This window comes from Garra rufa, chromosome 16, assembly GCF_049309525.1.
Source record: "Garra rufa chromosome 16, GarRuf1.0, whole genome shotgun sequence".
Classification (NCBI taxonomy): domain Eukaryota; kingdom Metazoa; phylum Chordata; class Actinopteri; order Cypriniformes; family Cyprinidae; genus Garra; species Garra rufa.
This window is the reverse complement of record NC_133376.1, coordinates 21,487,401-21,507,409: the sequence shown is the minus strand read 5'-3', so window position 1 is coordinate 21,507,409 and position 20,009 is coordinate 21,487,401. Positions and strand designations below refer to the sequence as shown.

At 35.2% G+C, this 20,009-nt stretch overlaps 3 protein-coding genes across 4 annotated transcripts; 2 read left to right on the top strand and 1 right to left on the bottom strand.

Annotated features, from left to right (window-relative positions):
• The first annotated feature begins 6 nt into the window (after window positions 1–6).
• On the top strand, window positions 7–1,738 carry mif (macrophage migration inhibitory factor). Its single transcript, XM_073820891.1, has 3 exons — window positions 7–256; window positions 899–1,071; window positions 1,503–1,738. Exons 1-3 carry the CDS (start codon window positions 149–151, stop codon window positions 1,567–1,569), a joined length of 348 nt encoding a protein of 115 aa, XP_073676992.1. The 5' UTR covers window positions 7–148; the 3' UTR covers window positions 1,570–1,738.
• A 2,426-nt stretch (window positions 1,739–4,164) lies between these two features.
• selenoh (selenoprotein H) lies at window positions 4,165–6,177 on the bottom strand. 2 transcript variants are annotated; one of them, XM_073821184.1, is made up of 5 exons: window positions 6,074–6,177; window positions 5,586–5,712; window positions 5,279–5,421; window positions 5,061–5,184; window positions 4,165–4,432 (listed from the first exon to the last, which is right to left on the bottom strand). In XM_073821184.1, exons 1-4 carry the CDS (start codon window positions 6,093–6,095, stop codon window positions 5,081–5,083), a joined length of 396 nt encoding a protein of 131 aa, XP_073677285.1. In that variant the 5' UTR covers window positions 6,096–6,177; the 3' UTR covers window positions 4,165–4,432; window positions 5,061–5,080. The 2 variants fall into 2 exon arrangements, with proteins under 2 accessions (XP_073677285.1, XP_073677286.1); XM_073821185.1 differs by having other exon boundaries at window positions 4,165–4,428.
• A 7,618-nt stretch (window positions 6,178–13,795) lies between these two features.
• On the top strand, window positions 13,796–19,926 carry clp1 (cleavage factor polyribonucleotide kinase subunit 1). Its single transcript, XM_073820974.1, has 6 exons — window positions 13,796–14,258; window positions 14,361–14,638; window positions 14,728–14,835; window positions 16,634–16,753; window positions 16,851–16,988; window positions 19,083–19,926. The coding sequence occupies exons 2-6, from the start codon at window positions 14,363–14,365 to the stop codon at window positions 19,776–19,778; spliced, it is 1,338 nt and encodes a 445-aa protein (XP_073677075.1). The 5' UTR covers window positions 13,796–14,258; window positions 14,361–14,362; the 3' UTR covers window positions 19,779–19,926.
• The last annotated feature ends 83 nt before the right edge of the window (window positions 19,927–20,009 follow it).

Below are 20,009 nucleotides of genomic sequence, written 5' to 3'. Positions count from 1 at the left end.
TTTGGGTCATATGATGTTTTACGGTAGCCTAGAAGAACTGGCTTCGCGGTTACTTTCCTTATTCAACCCGGGCTCACATCTGGACGAAGGTGTTTGATCCTTTCACCGTGCACTATTTTACAGTAAGAGCTCTCTCTCCGTTGCAATCATGCCGATGTTCGTGGTGAACACAAATGTTGCAAAAGACGCAATTCCTGCGGAGTTGCTGTCGGAGGCCACGCAGGAGCTCGCCAAAGCGATGGGCAAACCCGCGCAGGTGAGCAGACTGCATTTTTATCAGTTCCTACAAATGACTTTTTATGTTAGTCTGCATAGAATGAGGGACTGTTAACTAAGTAAGTTAAATCTCGACATAATAAAAACATACCAGAGCCTTACTCGACAGTTATCCTTTTAGCCTTAGCTTTAGTCATGCTGGATTTTGAAGAGTCTTAAGCTAAAAGAGGTATAAGCAGTATATAAACATTATTATTTGTCTTGATTTAGGCTTAGGTAGTGAAGAGAAGTCAGACTCATTTCCGTGAATCATGCTTTCGAACACATCTTTTCAAAGAACCAGTTCAAAAATTCGATTCAGTGACTCTTTTACGTCATGACGCAATTGCGTGACCGCGTTATCCCAGATCCCGCACCGTGTGACATATTACATCGAGTCTGAAATGTTCCAAAATCAAATCCATATGAAAGTATTACATTAATGTGTATTTTAGTTCAGTGTTTTGGAGCCATATGTATCGAGTCATAAAAACAAAGTTATTTGGAGGCTTATAATAAACCAAGTTTGCAATTAACGTTACATTAAAACTTAGTAAAATTGTTTTATTTTGAAAACTGAGTTTGAAACGACGCACATTCATGAATATATCTGTCGGGTCTGTTTTCTTTCCTTTGTTTAAAGTACATTGTCATACACATCATGCCGGATCAGATGATGATGTTCGGGGGCAAAGGAGACCCGTGCGCGCTCTGCTCTCTCACCAGCATCGGAAAGATCGGGGGCGCGCAAAATAAGCAATACTCCAAACTTCTTATGGGCTTGCTCAACAAACACCTTGGCATTTCACCTGACAGGTAAATCTAAACAAACTGTCTTTTGCATTTACCAGAAAATTTTGCATAAATTCATTTAAGATATAAATTATCTTAAATGGCGATACTTAGATGTAAACAACAGCATTGATTGCATTGTTAATATACTACTTAATAGCTGCTACATCATATAGAGAAGGACCCAATAAGCAGCAATAGTTTGACAAACTAAAGTTAATAGGTGGTAAAGATAACGTACAAGCAGAATTAATTAAGATATCAGCCTAAAATTTAACCTACCTGACTAGAAATGAGAGCAAACACGAATGTTGTCAAGATTCTTGCCCTGGAAATCCTGGTACAGTTTAGCCAACCACAAATGTCTTTTGCACTCCTCTCCTTGATTTGTTCTAACCTTTGGCATCTGTAGTACTCCAAATGGTTTTTTTTCCCCTTTTTGTATTGTTTTTCAGGATCTACATAACCTTCGTTGATGCAGATGCAGCCAATGTGGCTTGGAACAGCACCACCTTCGGATAAAGTATATGGATTTATAGCCTGATATAAGGCTGGGGGTTTTATTACAGCTTTACCCTGAGAAAAGCTGTTGGGAACATAATGCTATCAGTCGTTTAGGTCATAACACACACAGCACTTACTGCTTACAGCAGACATCTTGCTTTGACAATAAAGCTTTCTTTAAACTGTTCTGAGGTGTTGTGTTTTTGTTGTACATGCCTCTTTAAAGCACAAGTGTTCAGGAAATCATAATACTGACAGTGGGATTGTATATGTTTTGGCCTATAAAATTAAATATTAGATTTTAACACATACAGTGCATTGCTTAAAGGTTGTATCAGCGATTTCTAGCCTAAAACATAAAGTGTCAATTTCAGCTGACCTTTCTTCACGATCCGCTCGCTGCCTGCCCCATAAATTGTCTGTGAAAAAACCGCGTCTCTCTGCTTTAAATAACTTTTTTCCACATCGGTCTACATTCCATACACCATAATGACAAAGCACACAATCAGATTCAACCTTTCGAATTTATAAAAATAAAAAAACTGAAATAATTACATTGCATAAGTATTCATATCCGTAATGCGGTACTTAGTTGAAGCACCTCTACAGACTAAAGTCTTTTTAGATATTGCACATCTGCATTTGGCAATTATCTGCCATTCTTCTCTTCACCTCTCAATCTGTCAGGTTGGTTGGGGGCAAATGCACATTTTCAGGTTTCTCCTGAAATACTTGGCTGAGCCACTCAAGGACATTCACAGTGTTGTCTATAAGCCATTCTTGCTGTGTGCTTAGGGTCATTGTCCTGTTGGAAGGTAAACCTTCTGCCCAGTGTGAGGTTCTGAATGATCTGGACAGGGTTTTCATTAAGGTAATCTCAATATTAGTTCTGTCTCTTCCCCGAGAAGAGGATTTTTAACTCCAGGGGTCCGTTCTTCATACGTCGCTTACTCAGTTAGCTGCATTTGATTGTTGTGGATTTGTCCTGATCTTGGATTGTTTCGTTCTTCGATGCGCATCTCGGACTTAGTGTCATAGTAACAGGTCCGTAAGCTTAAACCTGCTCGGGAGCAGGTTTATTTCATGTAAACAGGATTTAGGCTGCGCTCCTGGCGGGTTATGATTGGTTGAAATGGCGAGGTCACATCTGATTGGTTAAAGAGCACGACTGACACGGACTGACTCACGTGGGAAAAGAAAAGTATCTTGCAAGGAAGTGTAGAAAATAATTACGACGATACACACACGAATGATGACCACAGCTACACACACACATTATCTATCTATACACTACCGTTCAAAAGTTTGGGGTCAGTACATTTTTATTTTTATTATTTTTTTTTTTTTTAAGAAATTATTACTTTTAATCACCAAGGATGTATTAAGTTAATAATTAAAAAAATTATTAAACGTTAATAATAAATGATTTATATTGTTATATTTTTTTTTAATTTGAATAAACACTGTTCTTTTTAAACTTATTCATGAAAGAATCCTGGGGGGAAAAAAATCACAGGTTCCAAAAAATATTTGGCAACACAACTGTCGATATTATCCGACATTGATCATTCTAATAATAAATCAGCATATTAGATGATTTCCGAAGGATTATGTGACACAGACTGGAGTAACAGCTGATAAAAATTCAGCTTTTCATCACAGGAATAAATTCTATTTTAAAGCATGTTAAAAAAAAAAAAACATTTTATATTGTAAAAACATTTCGCAATATTACAGTTTTTTCCTGTATTTTTTAATCAAATAAATGCAGCCTTGATGAGTATAAGAGACTTCTTTAAAAACTATTACAAGTCTGACTGACCCCAAACTTTTGAACGGTAGTGTATATAAAAATAAAATTACATAAAGGAAAAAACATGTAACATGGGCAGCATTAACGCATTTAATTTGTTCACTACATTTTGCCAGCCCTCTCCATGCTTTTGCAGCCTTTGCAGTGTTCCCTTGCGTTTTAATTAAACTCTGAAACTCCTGAAATCCCTCAATCAAGAGTTCTTGCTCTGCTGCAGAAAAATACTATGCGCTTCTTCGACATGTTCGCCGACAAATCAAAGAGTTGCCGATTAATGTTTCTACTATCGATACATACCCCCTTTTAAGCCACCCAGTGATCTCGAATGACTTCATCCAGCTATACTAATCATCAACAACAGGTGCGTTCGGAGAACCGGAATAGCGAGCTCATAGTTAGCGCGATGATTTGGTCTTGGATGTGTCATTTGATCTTGGATGTAGTAAGCGAGGTATGAAGAACGGACCCCAGAACCATACTTCCAAATTCAAAATTTAGTTTTAGGCATATCTTTGTATTTAACTCCTAATTTGTGTGCTAATAAATTAAGTCATACCAAGGTACGGTACTGAACCGTTTGTACTTTGATTTCATAAGCCTAGCAAAATCATCCTTTTGAGAAATCAGCACATAGGGGAAATGGATGCTTCGAAAGTAAGATTACAAAGGCAAAATGGCAAATACATTTTATATATATCCATCTATGCAGTAAGACCACACATCTGTGTAAAATATTTTAGGCATACCATGAGACTACATTCTAGATTACTTGTGCTCAAGAATTAGCATAATGATGCAGATTAAAGGTAAATCATGGTATCTTTATTTGTATCATTCAAACTGTAAAAAAAAAAAAAAAAAAGACACACACAGAGACAGGTAATCTAAAACTAGTCATGTCAAAACAGAACATGAACAAGACTTTGAGAGTTTGACAGAAGAAACAAGGCAAGGTCAATTATCCAGTCCGGAACAACAGAGCCGATCATCAGAAAACAGACGGGGAGATTTTCCCATTAGTCCATTTACATCATTATGCATCCAGTGTCCAGGAACAAAGATGACTGACTAGGGAGAGAAAATAAATTAGGACAATTCATTTTATTGTCATTTACAAAACTGTATTTTCACAACGCACTATCATTCAGCCATATTGCCAGCACTGAACATAACAATCCCACTGAAACCGAACTCAATTTGCAAATTTAGCTAACTATTGCTGCTGAAAATGGTCAATTATTGTCATGTTTTGGGTTGTAATAATCAGTCAGACTAGGAGAACATTTGGAGTACTGGCCAAACTGAACCAGGATTTCCAGAGCAAGAATCTTGACAACATTCATGTTTGTTTTGATCATTTCCGGTCAGGTAGGTGAAATATTAGACTAATATCTTAATTAATACTGCTTGTATGTATCTTTACCACCAATTAATTTTAGTTTGTCAAAATAAAGGTCCCCTTCCCTGCTTACTAAGTCCTTCTCTATATGATTTAGCAGCTTCCAAACGTTTTATCCGCAGTTTAGACAGCATAAATTAGCAGAACAATGTATTCAGTAGTACATTTCCCACGCAATCCATGCTGTTGTTTATACCTGAGTATCTCCAAAAATGGCCGCACATCCGTTAACTGAGCAAACCGTGACGTAAGTGCAAACCCTCTACAATTCGTTAAAGACAAAAGCAACAGACTCACCTGTCTCCTTATAACTTCTTCTAGCTCTTCAACGCTTCCTTGAGGGCAGAAATCACTTCAGCAGGATCAGGAAACTTTAGTTTGCGTGGAGGACCCTTCTTGATGCCAGACCACAAAACAACCTCTGCTTAGGAGAAAGAAATACAGATGTAGCACATGTAAACAATTCTTTAGACAGCCATAAAATGCAATCTTGTTACTCAGTGATGCAGTCTAACCTTTGTCTCCCTCCATCAGTGTGACCTCAAAGCTGTTCCGCCGAGGTTTCTGAGGATTGAGCACCACGCTAAGCTCAGGGTGCGAAGCCGCAAGTGCCTCACGCACACCTTCAGCATTCCGCCCATAGACCCGTCAGCTTTTGCTGTAAAACAGTCAAAACATGACTCAAATATGTCACAGGTATTTCACTTTAGGTTTTTTTTTTATTTTTATTTTTTACATTTTTTAATATTGCTATCAAATCAAAATAGCATCTGTAAATAATTCACATAAACACATTTTTAATAGTTAAGCATGTGCCCTTACCAATGCTCAATGACGACCCTTTGTCCTGTTTCTTCATCGTTCTTCTCAACTCCATCAAGCTTTTCTTTCTTCTCCTCCACTGCAACCGTTTCTGCATCAGAGTCAGTCTTACGCTTCCGCCCACGACCTGCATAATAAAGTGTCACAAAGTTTCAATTTTGCATATATCCGCAGGGAAGGGGGCACCCAGATAGGACCCCAACAGCACCACGTTAGTGCCTTTTATCTGTAGTTTTGGGGTTTTATTTATTTGGTCCTTCTTGCATTTAAGGGATTTTGTAAAGGATGAAGCCTAAAAGGAATTGCCTAATCACTGAGATTGTAAGGCGTGACTTTAACTGAAAACAACATAACGTGACAAACATGTAAACTCATAATCCAACATATTTATATATAAGGCTACTAAAGATATTAATAACTGATTTACATTAGAAACTCATTCTGTTATCGACTACTACGACATGGAAGTTTTAAAACGTGTTACGTACCTGATTTGGCTCGAGTCGCCATTGCTACAATACATAAGAGGTGAGGAAAGTTTGGCGGGTTATGTTGAAAAAAAAAAGTAAGGGAAAGGAACAGTGCCACCTTTTGGTCTGGAAAGTGTCTTGTCTTTTAAATGAAGGACTATCGCAGTCCAAGTATTTGCACTGTCTTACAAAAACAATTTTTGAAGTTGGAGTGTATAAAATGGAAAATATTTATCGCGGTGTATCACATTATATATTGTTTAAATATGCTAGATAATGAGAAGAGTTAAGCCACCTAGGCATTTTGCTTTGAGAACTACAAAGGCCTATATCAAAATTGAAAAAAAAAATAAGTGTATTTATAATACTGTACCTACGAATAAAACAAAAAACTGGGAAAATCATACTAGCCCTAAACTAGCACTAACCTTTATATTTCAAGATTTCTATACAGCATACTTAATGAACAGACTTGATGGAGAAGGAAAATGTGTTTAAACTTTTAATTTGTGGTAACAACACAGTACAGTATACAGTACAGTACAATTCTAAATGCTTGACGTGGCATAGGGTGGGACAGCAGAGACAGGCAGCAAGCTGGGGAAAAGAGGAGGAATGGGATCAGGAACCTGAATCCCCATCAGCTTTGATATGATTAGGCCATCAGTCCTGTAATAAAACACAAACAGAAACCAAAATAAATAAATGAATATTTTCATTGAAATACTAAAAATATGCTTCTCTGATCATTTTTGACCACGGTCCCCATTAGCCAGCAGCTCTGATATCATTAGGCCATCAGTCCTGTAATAAAACACAAACAAAAACTACAGTTAATAAATGTATATTTCTAATTGGAAGGCTAAAATTATACTTAGCTGATCATTTCTGACTGAGGTCCTCCTCAGACAACAGCTCTGATATGATTAGTTCATCAGTCCTGTAATAAAACACAAACAGACAACAGACAGACAACAAGCAATGCATATTTTAACTGGAAGGCTAAAACTATACTTAGCTGATCATTTCTGTCAGACAACAGCTCTGATATCATTAGGCCATCAGTCCTGTAATAAAGCACAAACAGAAACTACAATTAATACATTTATATTTTAATTGGAAGGCTAAAATTATACTTAGCTGATCATTTCTGACCTCAGTCCTCCTCAGACAAAAGCTCTGATATGATTAGTTCATCAGTCCTGTAATAAAACACAAACAGACAACAGACAATGTATGTTTTAACTGGAAGGCTAAAATTATACTTAGCTGATCATTTCTGTCAGACAACAGCTCTGATATCATTAGGCCATTAGTCCTGTAATAAAGCACAAACAAAAACTACAAATAAAAATTTTATATTTTAATTGGAAGGCTAAAATTATACTTAGCTGATCATTTCTGACTTAGGTCCTCCTCAGACAACAGCTCTGATATGATTAGATCATCAGTCCTGTAATAAAGCACAAACAGAAACTACAATTAATACATTTATATTTTAATTGGAAGGCTAAAATTATACTTAGCTGATCATTTCTGTCAGACAACAGCTCTGATATCATTAGGCCATTAGTCCTGTAATAAAGCACAAACAAAAACTACAAATAAAAATTTAATATTTTAATTGGAAGGCTAAAATTATACTTAGCTGATCATTTCTGCCTTCAGTCCTCCTCAGACAACAGCTCTGATATGATTAGTTCATCAGTCCTGTAATAAAACACAAACAGACAACAGACAGACAACAGACAATGTATATTTTAACTGGAAGGCTAAAATAATACTTAGCTGATCATTTCTGTCAGACAACAGCTCTGATATGATTAGGCCACCATTCCTGTAATAAAACACAAACAGACAACAGACAATGTATATTTTAACTGGAAGGCTAAAATGATACTTAGCTGATCATTTTCTGACTTCAGTCCTCGCCAGACAACAGCTCTGATATGATTAGGCCATCAGTCCTGTAATAAAACACAAACAGACAACACAACTAAAAAAATTATATTTTAATTGGACAGCTAAAATTATACTTAGTTGATCATTTCTGACTTAGGTCCTCCTCAGACAACAGCTCTGATATAATTAGATCATCAGTCCTGTAATAAAACACAAACAGACAACAGACAAAGTATATTTTAACTGGAAGGCTAAAATAATACTTAGCTGATCATTTCTGTCAGACAACAGCTCTGATATGATTAGGCCATCAGTCCTGTAAATAAAGCACAAATAGACAACTAAATTAATAAATGTATATTTTAATTGGAAGGCTAAAATTAAACTTAGCTGATCATTTTTACTTCAGTCCTCACCAGACAACAGCTCTGATATGATTAGGCCACCGTTCCTGTAATAAAACACAAACAGACAACAGGCAATGTATATTTTAACTGGAAGGCTAAAATGATACTTAGCTGATCATTTTCTGACTTCAGTCCTCCTCAGACAACAGCTCTGATATGATTAGTTCATCAGTCCTGTAATAAAACACAAACAGACAACACAACTAAAAAATGTATATTTTAACTGGACAAGCAAAATTATACTTAGCTGATCATTTCTGCCTTCAGTCCTCCTCAGACAACAGCTCTGATATGATTAGATCATCAGTCCTGTAATAAAACACAAACAGACAACAGAACTAAAAAATGTATATTTTAATTGGAAGGCTAAAATTATACTTAGCTGATCATTTCTGACTCAGGTCCTCGTCAGACAACAGCTCTGATATTATTAGATCATCAGTCCTGTAATAAAACACAAACAGACAACAGACAGACAACAGACAATGTATATTTTAATTGGAAGGCTAAAATTATACTTAGCTGATCATTTTCTGACTTCAGTCCTCGCCAGACAACAGCTCTGATATGATTAGATCATCAGTCCTGTAATAAAGCACAAACAGAAACTACAATTAATAAATGTATATTTTAACTGGAAGGCTAAAATTGTACTTAGCTGATCATTTCTGTCAGACAACAGCTCTGATATGATTAGACCACCGTTCCTGTAATAAAACACAAACAGACAACACAACTAAAAAAATTATATTTTAATTGGACAGCTAAAATTATACTTAGCTGATCATTTCTGACTTAGGTCCTCCTCAGACAACAGCTCTGATATGATTAGATCATCAGTCCTGTAATAAAACACAAACAGAAACTACAACATAAATGTATATTTTAATTGGACAAGCAAAATTAAACTTAGCTGATCATTTTTACTTCAGTCCTCCTCAGACAACAGCTCTGATATGATTAGGCCACCGTTCCTGTAATAAAACACAAACAGACAACAGACAATGTATATTTTAACTGGAAGGCTAAAATTATACTTAGCTGATCATTTTCTGACTTCAGTCCTCGCAAGAGAACAGCTCTGATATGATTAGGCCATCAGTCCTGTAATAAAACACAAATAGACAACTAAATTAATAAATGTATATTTTAATTGGAAGGCTAAAATTAAACTTAGCTGATCATTTTTACTTCAGTCCTCACCAGACAACAGCTCTGATATGATTAGGCCACCGTTCCTGTAATAAAACACAAACAGACAACAGGCAATGTATATTTTAACTGGAAGGCTAAAATGATACTTAGCTGATCATTTTCTGACTTCAGTCCTCGTCAGACAACAGCTCTGATATGATTAGTTCATCAGTCCTGTAATAAAACACAAACAGACAACAGACAGACAACAGACAATGTATATTTTAACTGGAAGGCTAAAATTATACTTAGCTGATCATTTTCTGACTTCAGTCCTCGCTAGACAACAGCTCTGATATGATTAGTTCATCAGTCCTGTAAATAAAGCACAAATAGACAACACAATTAATAAATGTATATTTTAATTGGAAGGCTAAAATTATACTTAGCTGATCATTTCTGTCAGACAACAGCTCTGATATGATTAGGCCATCAGTCCTGTAAATAAAGCACAAATAGACAACACAATTAATAAATGTATATTTTAATTGGAAGGCTAAAATTATACTTAGCTGATCATTTTCTGACTTCAGTCCTCCTCAGACAACAGCTCTGATATGATTAGACCATCAGTCCTGTAATAAAACACAAAAAGAAACTACAATATAAATGTATATTTTAATTGGACAAGCAAAATTATACTTAGCTGATCATTTCTGACTTCAGTCGCTGTCAGACAACAGCTCTGATATGATTAGATCATCAGTCCTGTAATAAAGCACAAACAGAAACTACAATAAATACATTTATATTTTAATTGGAAGGCTAAAATTGTACTTAGCTGATCATTTATGCCCTCAGTCCTCGTCAGACAACAGCTCTGATATGATTAGTTCATCAGTCCTGTAATAAAACACAAACAGACAACAGACAATGTATATTTTAACTGGAAGGCTAAAATAATACTTAGCTGATAATTTCTGACAGACAACAGCTCTGATATCATTAGGCCATCAGTCCTGTAAATAAAGCACAAATAGACAACACAACTAAAAATGTATATTTTAATTGGAAGGCTAAAATTATACTTAGCTGATCATTTTTACTTCAGTCCTCCTCAGACAACAACTCTGATATGATTAGGCCACCGTTCCTGTAATAAAACACAAACAGACAACAGACAATGTATATTTTAACTGGAAGGCTAAAATTATACTTAGCTGATCATTTTCTGACTTCAGTCCTCGCCAGACAACAGCTCTGATATGATTAGGCCATCAGTCCTGTAATAAAACACAAACAGACAACACAACTAAAAAATGTATATTTTAATTGGAAGGCTAAAATTATACTTAGCTGATCATTTCTGACTTAGGTCCTCCTCAGACAACAGCTCTGATATGATTAGTTCATCAGTCCTGTAATAAAGCACAAACAAAAACTACAATTAATAAATGTATATTTCTAATTGGAAGGCTAAAATTATACTTAGCTGATCATTTCTGTCAGACAACAGCTCTGATATGATTAGGCCATCAGTCCTGTAAATAAAGCACAAATAGACAACAAAATTAATAAATGTATATTTTAATTGGAAGGCTAAAATTAAACTTAGCTGATCATTTTTACTTCAGTCCTCCTCAGACAACAGCTCTGATATGATTAGGCCACCGTTCCTGTAATAAAACACAAACAGACAACAGACAATGTATATTTTAACTGGAAGGCTAAAATTATACTTAGCTGATCATTTTCTGACTTCAGTCCTCGCAAGAGAACAGCTCTGATATGATTAGGCCATCAGTCCTGTAATAAAACACAAACAGACAACACAACTAAAAAATGTATATTTTAATTGGACAGCTAAAATTATACTTAGTTGATCATTTCTGACTTAGGTCCTCCTCAGAAAACAGCTCTGATATGATTAGATCATCAGTCCTGTAATAAAACACAAACAGACAACAGACAGACAACAGACAATGTATATTTTAACTGGAAGGCTAAAATTATACTTAGCTGATCATTTTCTGACTTCAGTCCTCGCCAGACAACAGCTCTGATATGATTAGTTCATCAGTCCTGTAATAAAGCACAAACAGACAACACAACTAAAAAATTTATATTTTAATTGGAAGGCTAAAATTATACTTAGCTGATCATTTCTGACTTAGGTCCTCCTCAGACAACAGCTCTGATATGATTAGATCATCAGTCCTGTAATAAAACACAAACAGAAACTACAATTAATAAATGTATATTTTAACTGGAAGGCTAAAATTGTACTTAGCTGATCATTTCTGTCAGACAACAGCTCTGATATGATTAGACCATCAGTCCTGTAATAAAACACAAAAAGAAACTACAATATAAATGTATATTTTAATTGGACAAGCAAAATTATACTTAGCTGATCATTTCTGACTTCAGTCGCTGTCAGACAACAGCTCTGATATGATTAGGCCATCAGTCCTGTAATAAAGCACAAACAGAAACTACAATTAATAAATGTATATTCAAATTGGAAGGCTAAAATTATACTTACTTAATCACTCATGCACTGATAGATCAGTGCCATCCTTGCAGACCATCAGTACTGTTAGGACAAACAGATAAACATCCTGTAAAATCTTCAAATCCAGTTGTTAAACAGCGATTCCGAATTAACGAATTCAAATAATTATGCATATATAATTACACATAAAGTCACTACAAACTAAAGAAACGTGTAATAAGTGAAAAAAGATTACAAATGTTGTCAGCTGCAAATATCCTTACTGTTGTACGCGCGCTGGTTCTAAAATGAGCGTCATACTCTGGCATGTCATAATGGAGCTGGAGCGTGAAGAAATAGAATGTTCAAAAAAAAAAAAAAATTTAAATCTTCGCAAATTAACAACAAAGCATAGGCGTACATGCCCCTATTATTTGCACTGGGAAGTTACAACATATAGCCTACACCAATCAAAAGTTTTCTCTTTCTCTTCCCAAAAATGTTTTCTATTCTGCTCACCAAGACTGCATTTATTTGATCCAAAATAGAGCAAAAACTGAACATTTTAAAATCGAATTTTTCCTGTGATTTCCGGTCACATGATCCTTCAGAAATAATATTTTGATTTGCTGCTCAAAAACATTTGTTATTAATATTATTATGTTTTATAATTTATAAAAAAAAAAATACTGACTCCAAGCTTTTGATTGGTATTGTGTATAATGTCTATTCATCAAAGAATCCTGAAAAAAATTAACTGTTCTAAAATTTGACAATAATAGTAATACAAATGTTTATTGAACAGTAAATCAGCATATTAGAATGATTTCTGAAGGATCATGTGACACTAAAGACTGGAGTAATGATGCTGAAAAAATATCTTTGATCACAGGAATAAATTACATTTTAAAATATATTCAAATGGAAAACAGTTATTTTAAATAGTAAAAATATTTCTAATGTTTTTTTTTTTGCTGTACTTTGTATCAAATTAATGCAAGTTTGGTGAGTAGAAGAGACTTATTTAAAAAAAAAAACATTAAAAATCTTTTAACTAGTGTATATTAGCAGCACAATACATAAAGAATATAAATGAACACATTGGAGTCTTTCCAGTCATTCCAGTCTTCCTGGTTTTGTTTGTTTTCATCCTGTTTTGTTTTAATTTTAGATTTTTTTTTTGTGACATTTTACTATTTAATTTATAAAATAGGTGATATTGGTGTTGACTCTACTCCAAATTTCTGATTAATATTTCAGCCAGTAAGTATCAAAATAGAAGACCTAAATCCTTAAATTTATTTTAAGTGCATCCTCACATAGGCCTACATGTTCATTTACTCAATAAAAGAGGTTGCAAATAAGAGAAAACGAGCTGTTTTGTCCAACCAAAAATAGCTGGATGCAGATGAGACCTGAAGCCACACCCATAAAAATTACAAATGGACCGCCCTCTATACCAGAGGAAAACGGTGAATACATTAAAAACGCTTTCATCTCAAACAGCATATTGTTCATTGTAAACATGTACTATGATATGCTACAGCAAAATTAATACGCATGACAATTTTGACATCTTAAATAAGAAAACACGTTGATATGTCAAAAAATGTGGTTAAATGTTAAAAATTATTTATTACTTTTATTCAATCATTGAAATTTTTTCGGTTGAAAAGCAAACTCATATTAGATCTGTTTTTTTGCTTTTTTTATTTTTATTGAGGAACAGCAAAATATGAGCCATAGAAACTGTTGGAAAAACAGGGATAGGGTTACAAATCAACAAAAATAAATAAATACAGAAGAACTTAGTAATAAAAACGTCAACACATGCCTGATTTTTGGATTATTCATGTATATTACATTTAGTTAACACAGTTATATAGTTTAATCATCAAATTAACGGGTAGAACTTTAGAGTCAAACTACAGTAAACAACTATTCTGTGGATGTTGAGAGGATCATTGGTCAACCATTGCATGACATCATCTACACGCGACACGACATCATCACTGTGCTGTGGTGGTTTAACAGAACTCCTCGCTGCTGTGAAGAAAGGAGGAATAACAATATTTCCAAATAACAACAGTGGACTTTTGGAAGATTCTTCGGGATATGAAATAATTTTATTTTTCCAACCTCCATCAACTGAATTATATTCAACAGGCTAACGTTAACAAGCTAACGTTAATACTACAAGAACAGTAATTTATTTGACATATTCTAAATAAAACACATAAATCACAGAGGGGACGACTTCAAACAGGTAACGTTATAATACAAAAAATAGTTATTTTATTCTCTTAATAATACAAGTACCTAAGTTAGCTATATGGCAGTTGTACAACATCCTAGTTCTCCATTACAGCCATGACTGCAGAAACATCAGAAAAGTCAACTGAGGAGGGCCTGAGTTCGTCGGGCAGTGCTGGGACTTCAGGTACGCGATTCGACCTGGAGAAAGAGACAGAACTGCGGTTTGAGGTCGAAGCAGGAGAACGAGTCCAGCTCGAGCTGTTGTCCGGCCTGGCAGAGGTCTTTGGATCCGAACTGAACAAAAATAAGAAGTACAGTTTCGGGCCAGGGTCCAAGATTGCTGTGTTCACCTGGCAAGGCTGCAGTGTATCGCTTTCAGGCAAAACGGAGGTGAGAGAGGTTAAAAGGATTTCAGTGAATGTCTATAATTAAATGGAATGCTGAATTAATTGGAACCTGTCTTTCTTCCATAAATGTAGGTGGCGTATGTCTCCAAAGATACACCCATGCTGTTGTATCTCAACACCCATGCAGCTCTAGAGCAGATGAGACGTCAGGCGGAGAAAGACAATGAGAGAGGCCCTCGGGTATGTAAACAGAAATCCTAAACAGTTTTCCTAAAATTTGGGGTTGGTAAGAAATGAATAGTTTTACTTAACGAGGATGCATTAAATTGATAAAAAATGACAGTAAAACATTATAATGTTATGAAAGATTTCCATTTCAAATACAGTTGAGGTCAAAAGTTTACATACACTTTGCAGAATCTGCAAAATGTTATTTTACCAAAATAAAAGGGATCATACAAAATGCATGTGTTTTTTTTTTTTTATTTAGTGCTGACCTGAATAAGATATTTCACATAAAAGATGTTTACATAGCCTGGAAAAATCCAGACCCTAATCTATTTAGACAATTCAAATTGTGCTCTCGCGAGACCTCTGGATTTCCAGGGTAATGTTTACATATAGTCCAGATGAGAAAATAATAGTTGCTTTTATAAAAATCACCCTGTTCAAAAGTTAACATGCACTTGATTTTTAATACTGTATTGTTACCTGACTGATCCACAGCTGTGATAGTTGTTCGTGAGTCCCTTGTTTGTCCTGAACAGTTCCTCCAGGTCCCATAAATTCTTTAGTTTTTCAGCATTTTTGTGTATTTGAACCCTTTCAACAATGACTGTATGATTTTGAGATCCATATTTCACACTGAGGACAGCTGAGGGACTCATATGCAACTATTACAGAAGGTTCAAATGCTCACTGATGCTTCAGAAGGAAACATGATACATTAAGAGCTGGGGGGTGAAAATTTTTGGAATTTGAAGATTGAGGTAAATTTTACTTATTTTGTCTTCTGGGAAACATGTTAGTATCTTCTGTAGCTTCTGAAGGGCAGTACTAAAAAAAACAAATATGATATTCAGGCAAAATAAGAAAAATGTACACATCTTCATTCAAACGTTTACACCCCTGGCTCTTAATGCATACAATTTCCTTCAGGAGCATTTTAACCTTCTGCAATAGTTACATATGAGTTCCTCAGTTGTCCTCGGTGTGAAAAGATGGATCTCAAAATCAGACAATCATTGTTGGGAAGGGTTCAAATACACAAAAATGATGAAAAACCAAAGAATTTGTGGGACCTGAAGGATTTTTCTGAAGAACAGCGGGCAGTTTAACTGTTCAGGACAAACAAGGGACTAATGCATCATGTATTTTGTATGATCCCTCTTATTTTAGTAAAATAATTAACATTTTCCAGATTCTGTAAGGCAGTGTTTTTCAACCTTTTTCGAGCCAAGGTACATTTTTAATTGAAAAAAAATCACAAGGCACACCAACAATCGAAACTGTAAAAAAAATGTAAACTCTGTAGCCTGTATTAACAATATACAGCCATTCTTATCGAAGTGTCTTGAACAGGAATCAAATAAACACAAAGAAAAAAGTATTTTATCTTTCATATTTCTTCTTCTTTTAAATAAAAAGTGCAATTAACAATATACAGTCATTCTTATCTAGGTGTCTTGAATAGGAATCAAATAAACAAAATGAAAACAGTTTTTTGATCTTTCATATTTCTACCTACTCAGTGTGAAACCTGGGCCTGTTTGTATGAACACAGAGCTGATAACTTATTAGTTTCCAAAAAATGTTTTAGACCAATTAGGTGAAATTGAATAATTTTCCACGGCACACTAGTGTACCACGGCACAGTGGTTGAAAAACACTGCTGTAAGGTGTATGTAAACTTTTGACCTTAACTGTAAATTCTCTTCTTTTTAACTTTCTATCCATCAAAGAATATTATAATTTATTATAACAAACGTTGTTGACATCTCTGTGGTTAATGATAGTTAAACATGTTTTGTTGTCATAGGTAATGGTTGTTGGACCAACTGATGTGGGAAAGACAACAGTATGTCGAGTGTTGCTGAACTACGCTGTGCGTCTGGGACGAAGACCTACACTGGTAGAACTGGATGTCGGCCAGAGCAGCGTAAGTAAACGATCCCTGAACGATCAATGCAACATCTGCTAAACATTACAGCCATTCAGTACGAAATGGAGTATTATATGTGCGTTTTTGTCTGTAGGTCTCTGTGCCTGGAACTATGTCAGCTCTGTGCATCGAGCGTCCTGCTGATGTGGAAGAAGGCTTCTCGGTGCAGGCTCCACTTGTCTTTCACTTTGGCTCTACCACACCGGGAACAAACATCAAACTTTACAACAAGGTAATGAAAAGAATTGCACTCAAGGGAGTGTTGTTTGTACACTTCAGTGATATACTGAGCTTTGGCCTATAAATAATTAGAACAGATTGAGCTTGGCCCCAAACAGAAAGTACCAAACTATCCTGACACTGTTTAATCAATAACAACAAGAAGAAGATGCATTAATCCTTTTTTCTTCTCACCAAGACTGCATTTATTTACAGCAAAACAGTAAAATTTTGAAATATTTTTACTATTTAAAATAACTGATTTCAGGTTTCTTTGATAAATACAAAGTTCAGAAGAACAGCATTTATCTCAAAAAGAAATCTTTTGTAACATTATAAATGTCTTTATTATTACTTTTGATCAATGGGCTTCATGCCCAACAGGCTTCCGTTTTCTGCTAAACAGGTCTCGTTGCTTCCGGTTCACGCGTTTTGCATATCCCTCTTTAAATATGAACATGATTTACTCAAGATTCATTCAAAGTAGACACTAAAAATGATCATAACCAATGTCCATCACATATGTGGATTGATATATAAAAGTTTTAAATTTTTATTCTTTTCACTAACATTTATATATAAATATCGAATGAAACGTCCACAATAAACAGCTGGCTTGTTTAACTGATTACCTTAAAAGTCCGTCGATATCGCCATTATTTATTACGGCTATTAACACGTTCTCCGACAAGCGGAAGCTATGAGACCTGTTTTCCGGGGTTGGTCATGTGACGTTCGGCATAAAGCCGATTTAAAGCAGGGGTGTCAAACTCTGGTCCTGGAGGGCCCTGCCCTGCAGAGTTTAGTTCCAACCCTGCTCTTACAAATGAGGCTGAAAGACTTGATTAGCTGGATCAGGTGTGTTTAATTAGGGTTGAATCTAAATTGTCCAGGGCTGTGGCCCTCTAGGAGTTTGAGACTCCTGATTTAAAGCATCCTTGCTAAATAAAAGTATTAATTTATATAATTTCTTTCCCAAATAAATTCTACTGACTCCAGGCTTTTGAATGGTATAGTGTATAATGTTACAAAAGCTTTTGATCTTTCTATCCATCAGAGAATCCTGAAAATTATCACTTAAATGTTTTAAATATTGATAATAATGATAAAGAAAATGATTGTTAAACAGCAAATCAGCATATTTAAATGATTTCTGAAGGATCATGTAATGATGCTTTCTAATGATGCTTTAATCACAGGAATGACATTTTAAAATGCATTAAAATAGAAAGCAGTTACACAGTAAATATAATTAAAAATTGAACTGTTTTTGCTGTACCTTGGATAAATTATTTTCAAATAAATGCAGGCTTTAATTTTTAAAGATTTTATGAACTCTTACTGTTGTATTTTTTTGACTGGTAGTGTATTGTCTTTGTTTTTGGTCCATCAGTGTGTGTTATTCCAAATAAAAAAAGGGTGTCTTTTATATTTAAATGAATAGTATGTACTTACTGTAGTTAATATTACACTCTGCTTTATATGTATATTTTAATTATTGTATGTTACTATTTCTGTTTTTATTTTATTTTTTTATTTGTGGTCAAATCTGCAATACTTTGTGTTGCCTAAATACAAAATAGTCCTTTCCTACATTTTTTTTCTTGCCAAATACTGTCAGATTACAATACACTACCATTCAGTACTATTTTTTTTTTAATGAAATTAATACTTTTATTTAGCAAGGATGCATTAAATTGATAAAAACTGACACTAAGTACTTATACCAGAATGTTAAAAAAATTAAGCTGTACAACTGTTTTCGACATTGATAATAAATTAATAAATATTTCTTGAGCGCTAAATTATCATATTAGAATGACTTCTGCAACATCATGTGACACTGAAGAGGAAAGACTGTCATAATGGCTGCTAAAAATCTGCTTTATCACCTGAATAAATATTTTCATCAATAGTAATTTCAGTTTATAATAATATTTCACTATGTTTCTGTTTTTACTGTATTTTTTAACAAATATGCATGAGACTTTTTTTCAAGAATATTCAAAAATATTACTGACCCCAAAATTTAAATTGATTATGCATCATCCATACATATTAATAAAATGTGTTATAATGAGTAACTTTTTCCTCTTTGTGTGTGTAGCTGACTTCAAGCCTTGCAGAAGTGTTTTCCCAGCGCTGCGAGGTGAACCGCAGGGCTAGTGTGGGTGGCTGTATAATCAACACCTGCGGCTGGGTCAAAGGTTCAGGCTACCAGGCTCTGGTCCACTGTGCTTCAGCTTTCCAGGTAGATGTTGTGTTAGTCCTGGACCAGGAGCGTCTCTACAATGAGCTCAAACGTGACCTGCCACACTTTGTACGTGTCGTCCTTCTCCCAAAATCCGGAGGCGTGGTGGAGCGCTCCAAGGACTGCCGACGAGAGTCCCGGGACGAAAAGATCCGGGAGTATTTCTATGGCTTCCGTGGAACTTCTTTTTACCCTCATGCCTACGATGTGCGCTTTTCAGATGTGCGTATTTACAAGATCGGTGCACCCTCAATTCCGGACTCCTGTCTCCCTCTGGGTATGTCCCAGGATGACACCCAGCTCAAACTCGTCCCAGTCAGCCCTGGCAGGGATTTAACCCACCATGTGCTCAGTGTGAGTTCGGTGGATGATGATGCCGAGGTGGGTGCGGGACAGAGCAGAGGGATTTTAGAGAGTCCGGTGTGTGGCTTCATAGTTGTGACAGCGGTGGACACACAAGCTCAGGTGATGACGGTACTTTCTCCAGCGCCCAGACCGCTGCCGAGACACACTTTGCTCATCATGGACATTCGTTTCATTGACCTCAAATAAAATACATATCCAAAATATTTATAGCTGTGTTAATTTTCAAAGGGCAAGTTTTAATTCTTTTGTACTTCTGTATTTTGTTTTAATAAACTTAATTGCAATTTCATATGTCCTTGTGAACAAACAATAAAACAAACCAAAACCAGTTTGACAGCATGTTATTCTGCATTCTTCAGTGAAATTACATCGTCTGAGCAAACTAATTGAGCAATTATTATTTTGACATGCTATATA

Excerpts from the sequence above, each read along its gene's own strand:
- mif (XM_073820891.1), top strand. The coding sequence starts at position 149 with ATGCCGATGTTCGTGGTGAACACAAATGTTGCAAAAGACGCAATTCCT. Across the intron at positions 257-898 it reads CGATGGGCAAACCCGCGCAG|TACATTGTCATACACATCAT; the intron begins GTGAGCAGACTG and ends CTTTGTTTAAAG. Across the intron at positions 1,072-1,502 it reads CTTGGCATTTCACCTGACAG|GATCTACATAACCTTCGTTG; the intron begins GTAAATCTAAAC and ends ATTGTTTTTCAG.
- clp1 (XM_073820974.1), top strand. The coding sequence starts at position 14,363 with ATGACTGCAGAAACATCAGAAAAGTCAACTGAGGAGGGCCTGAGTTCG. Across the intron at positions 14,836-16,633 it reads ACAATGAGAGAGGCCCTCGG|GTAATGGTTGTTGGACCAAC; the intron begins GTATGTAAACAG and ends TTGTTGTCATAG. Across the intron at positions 16,989-19,082 it reads ACATCAAACTTTACAACAAG|CTGACTTCAAGCCTTGCAGA; the intron begins GTAATGAAAAGA and ends TTGTGTGTGTAG.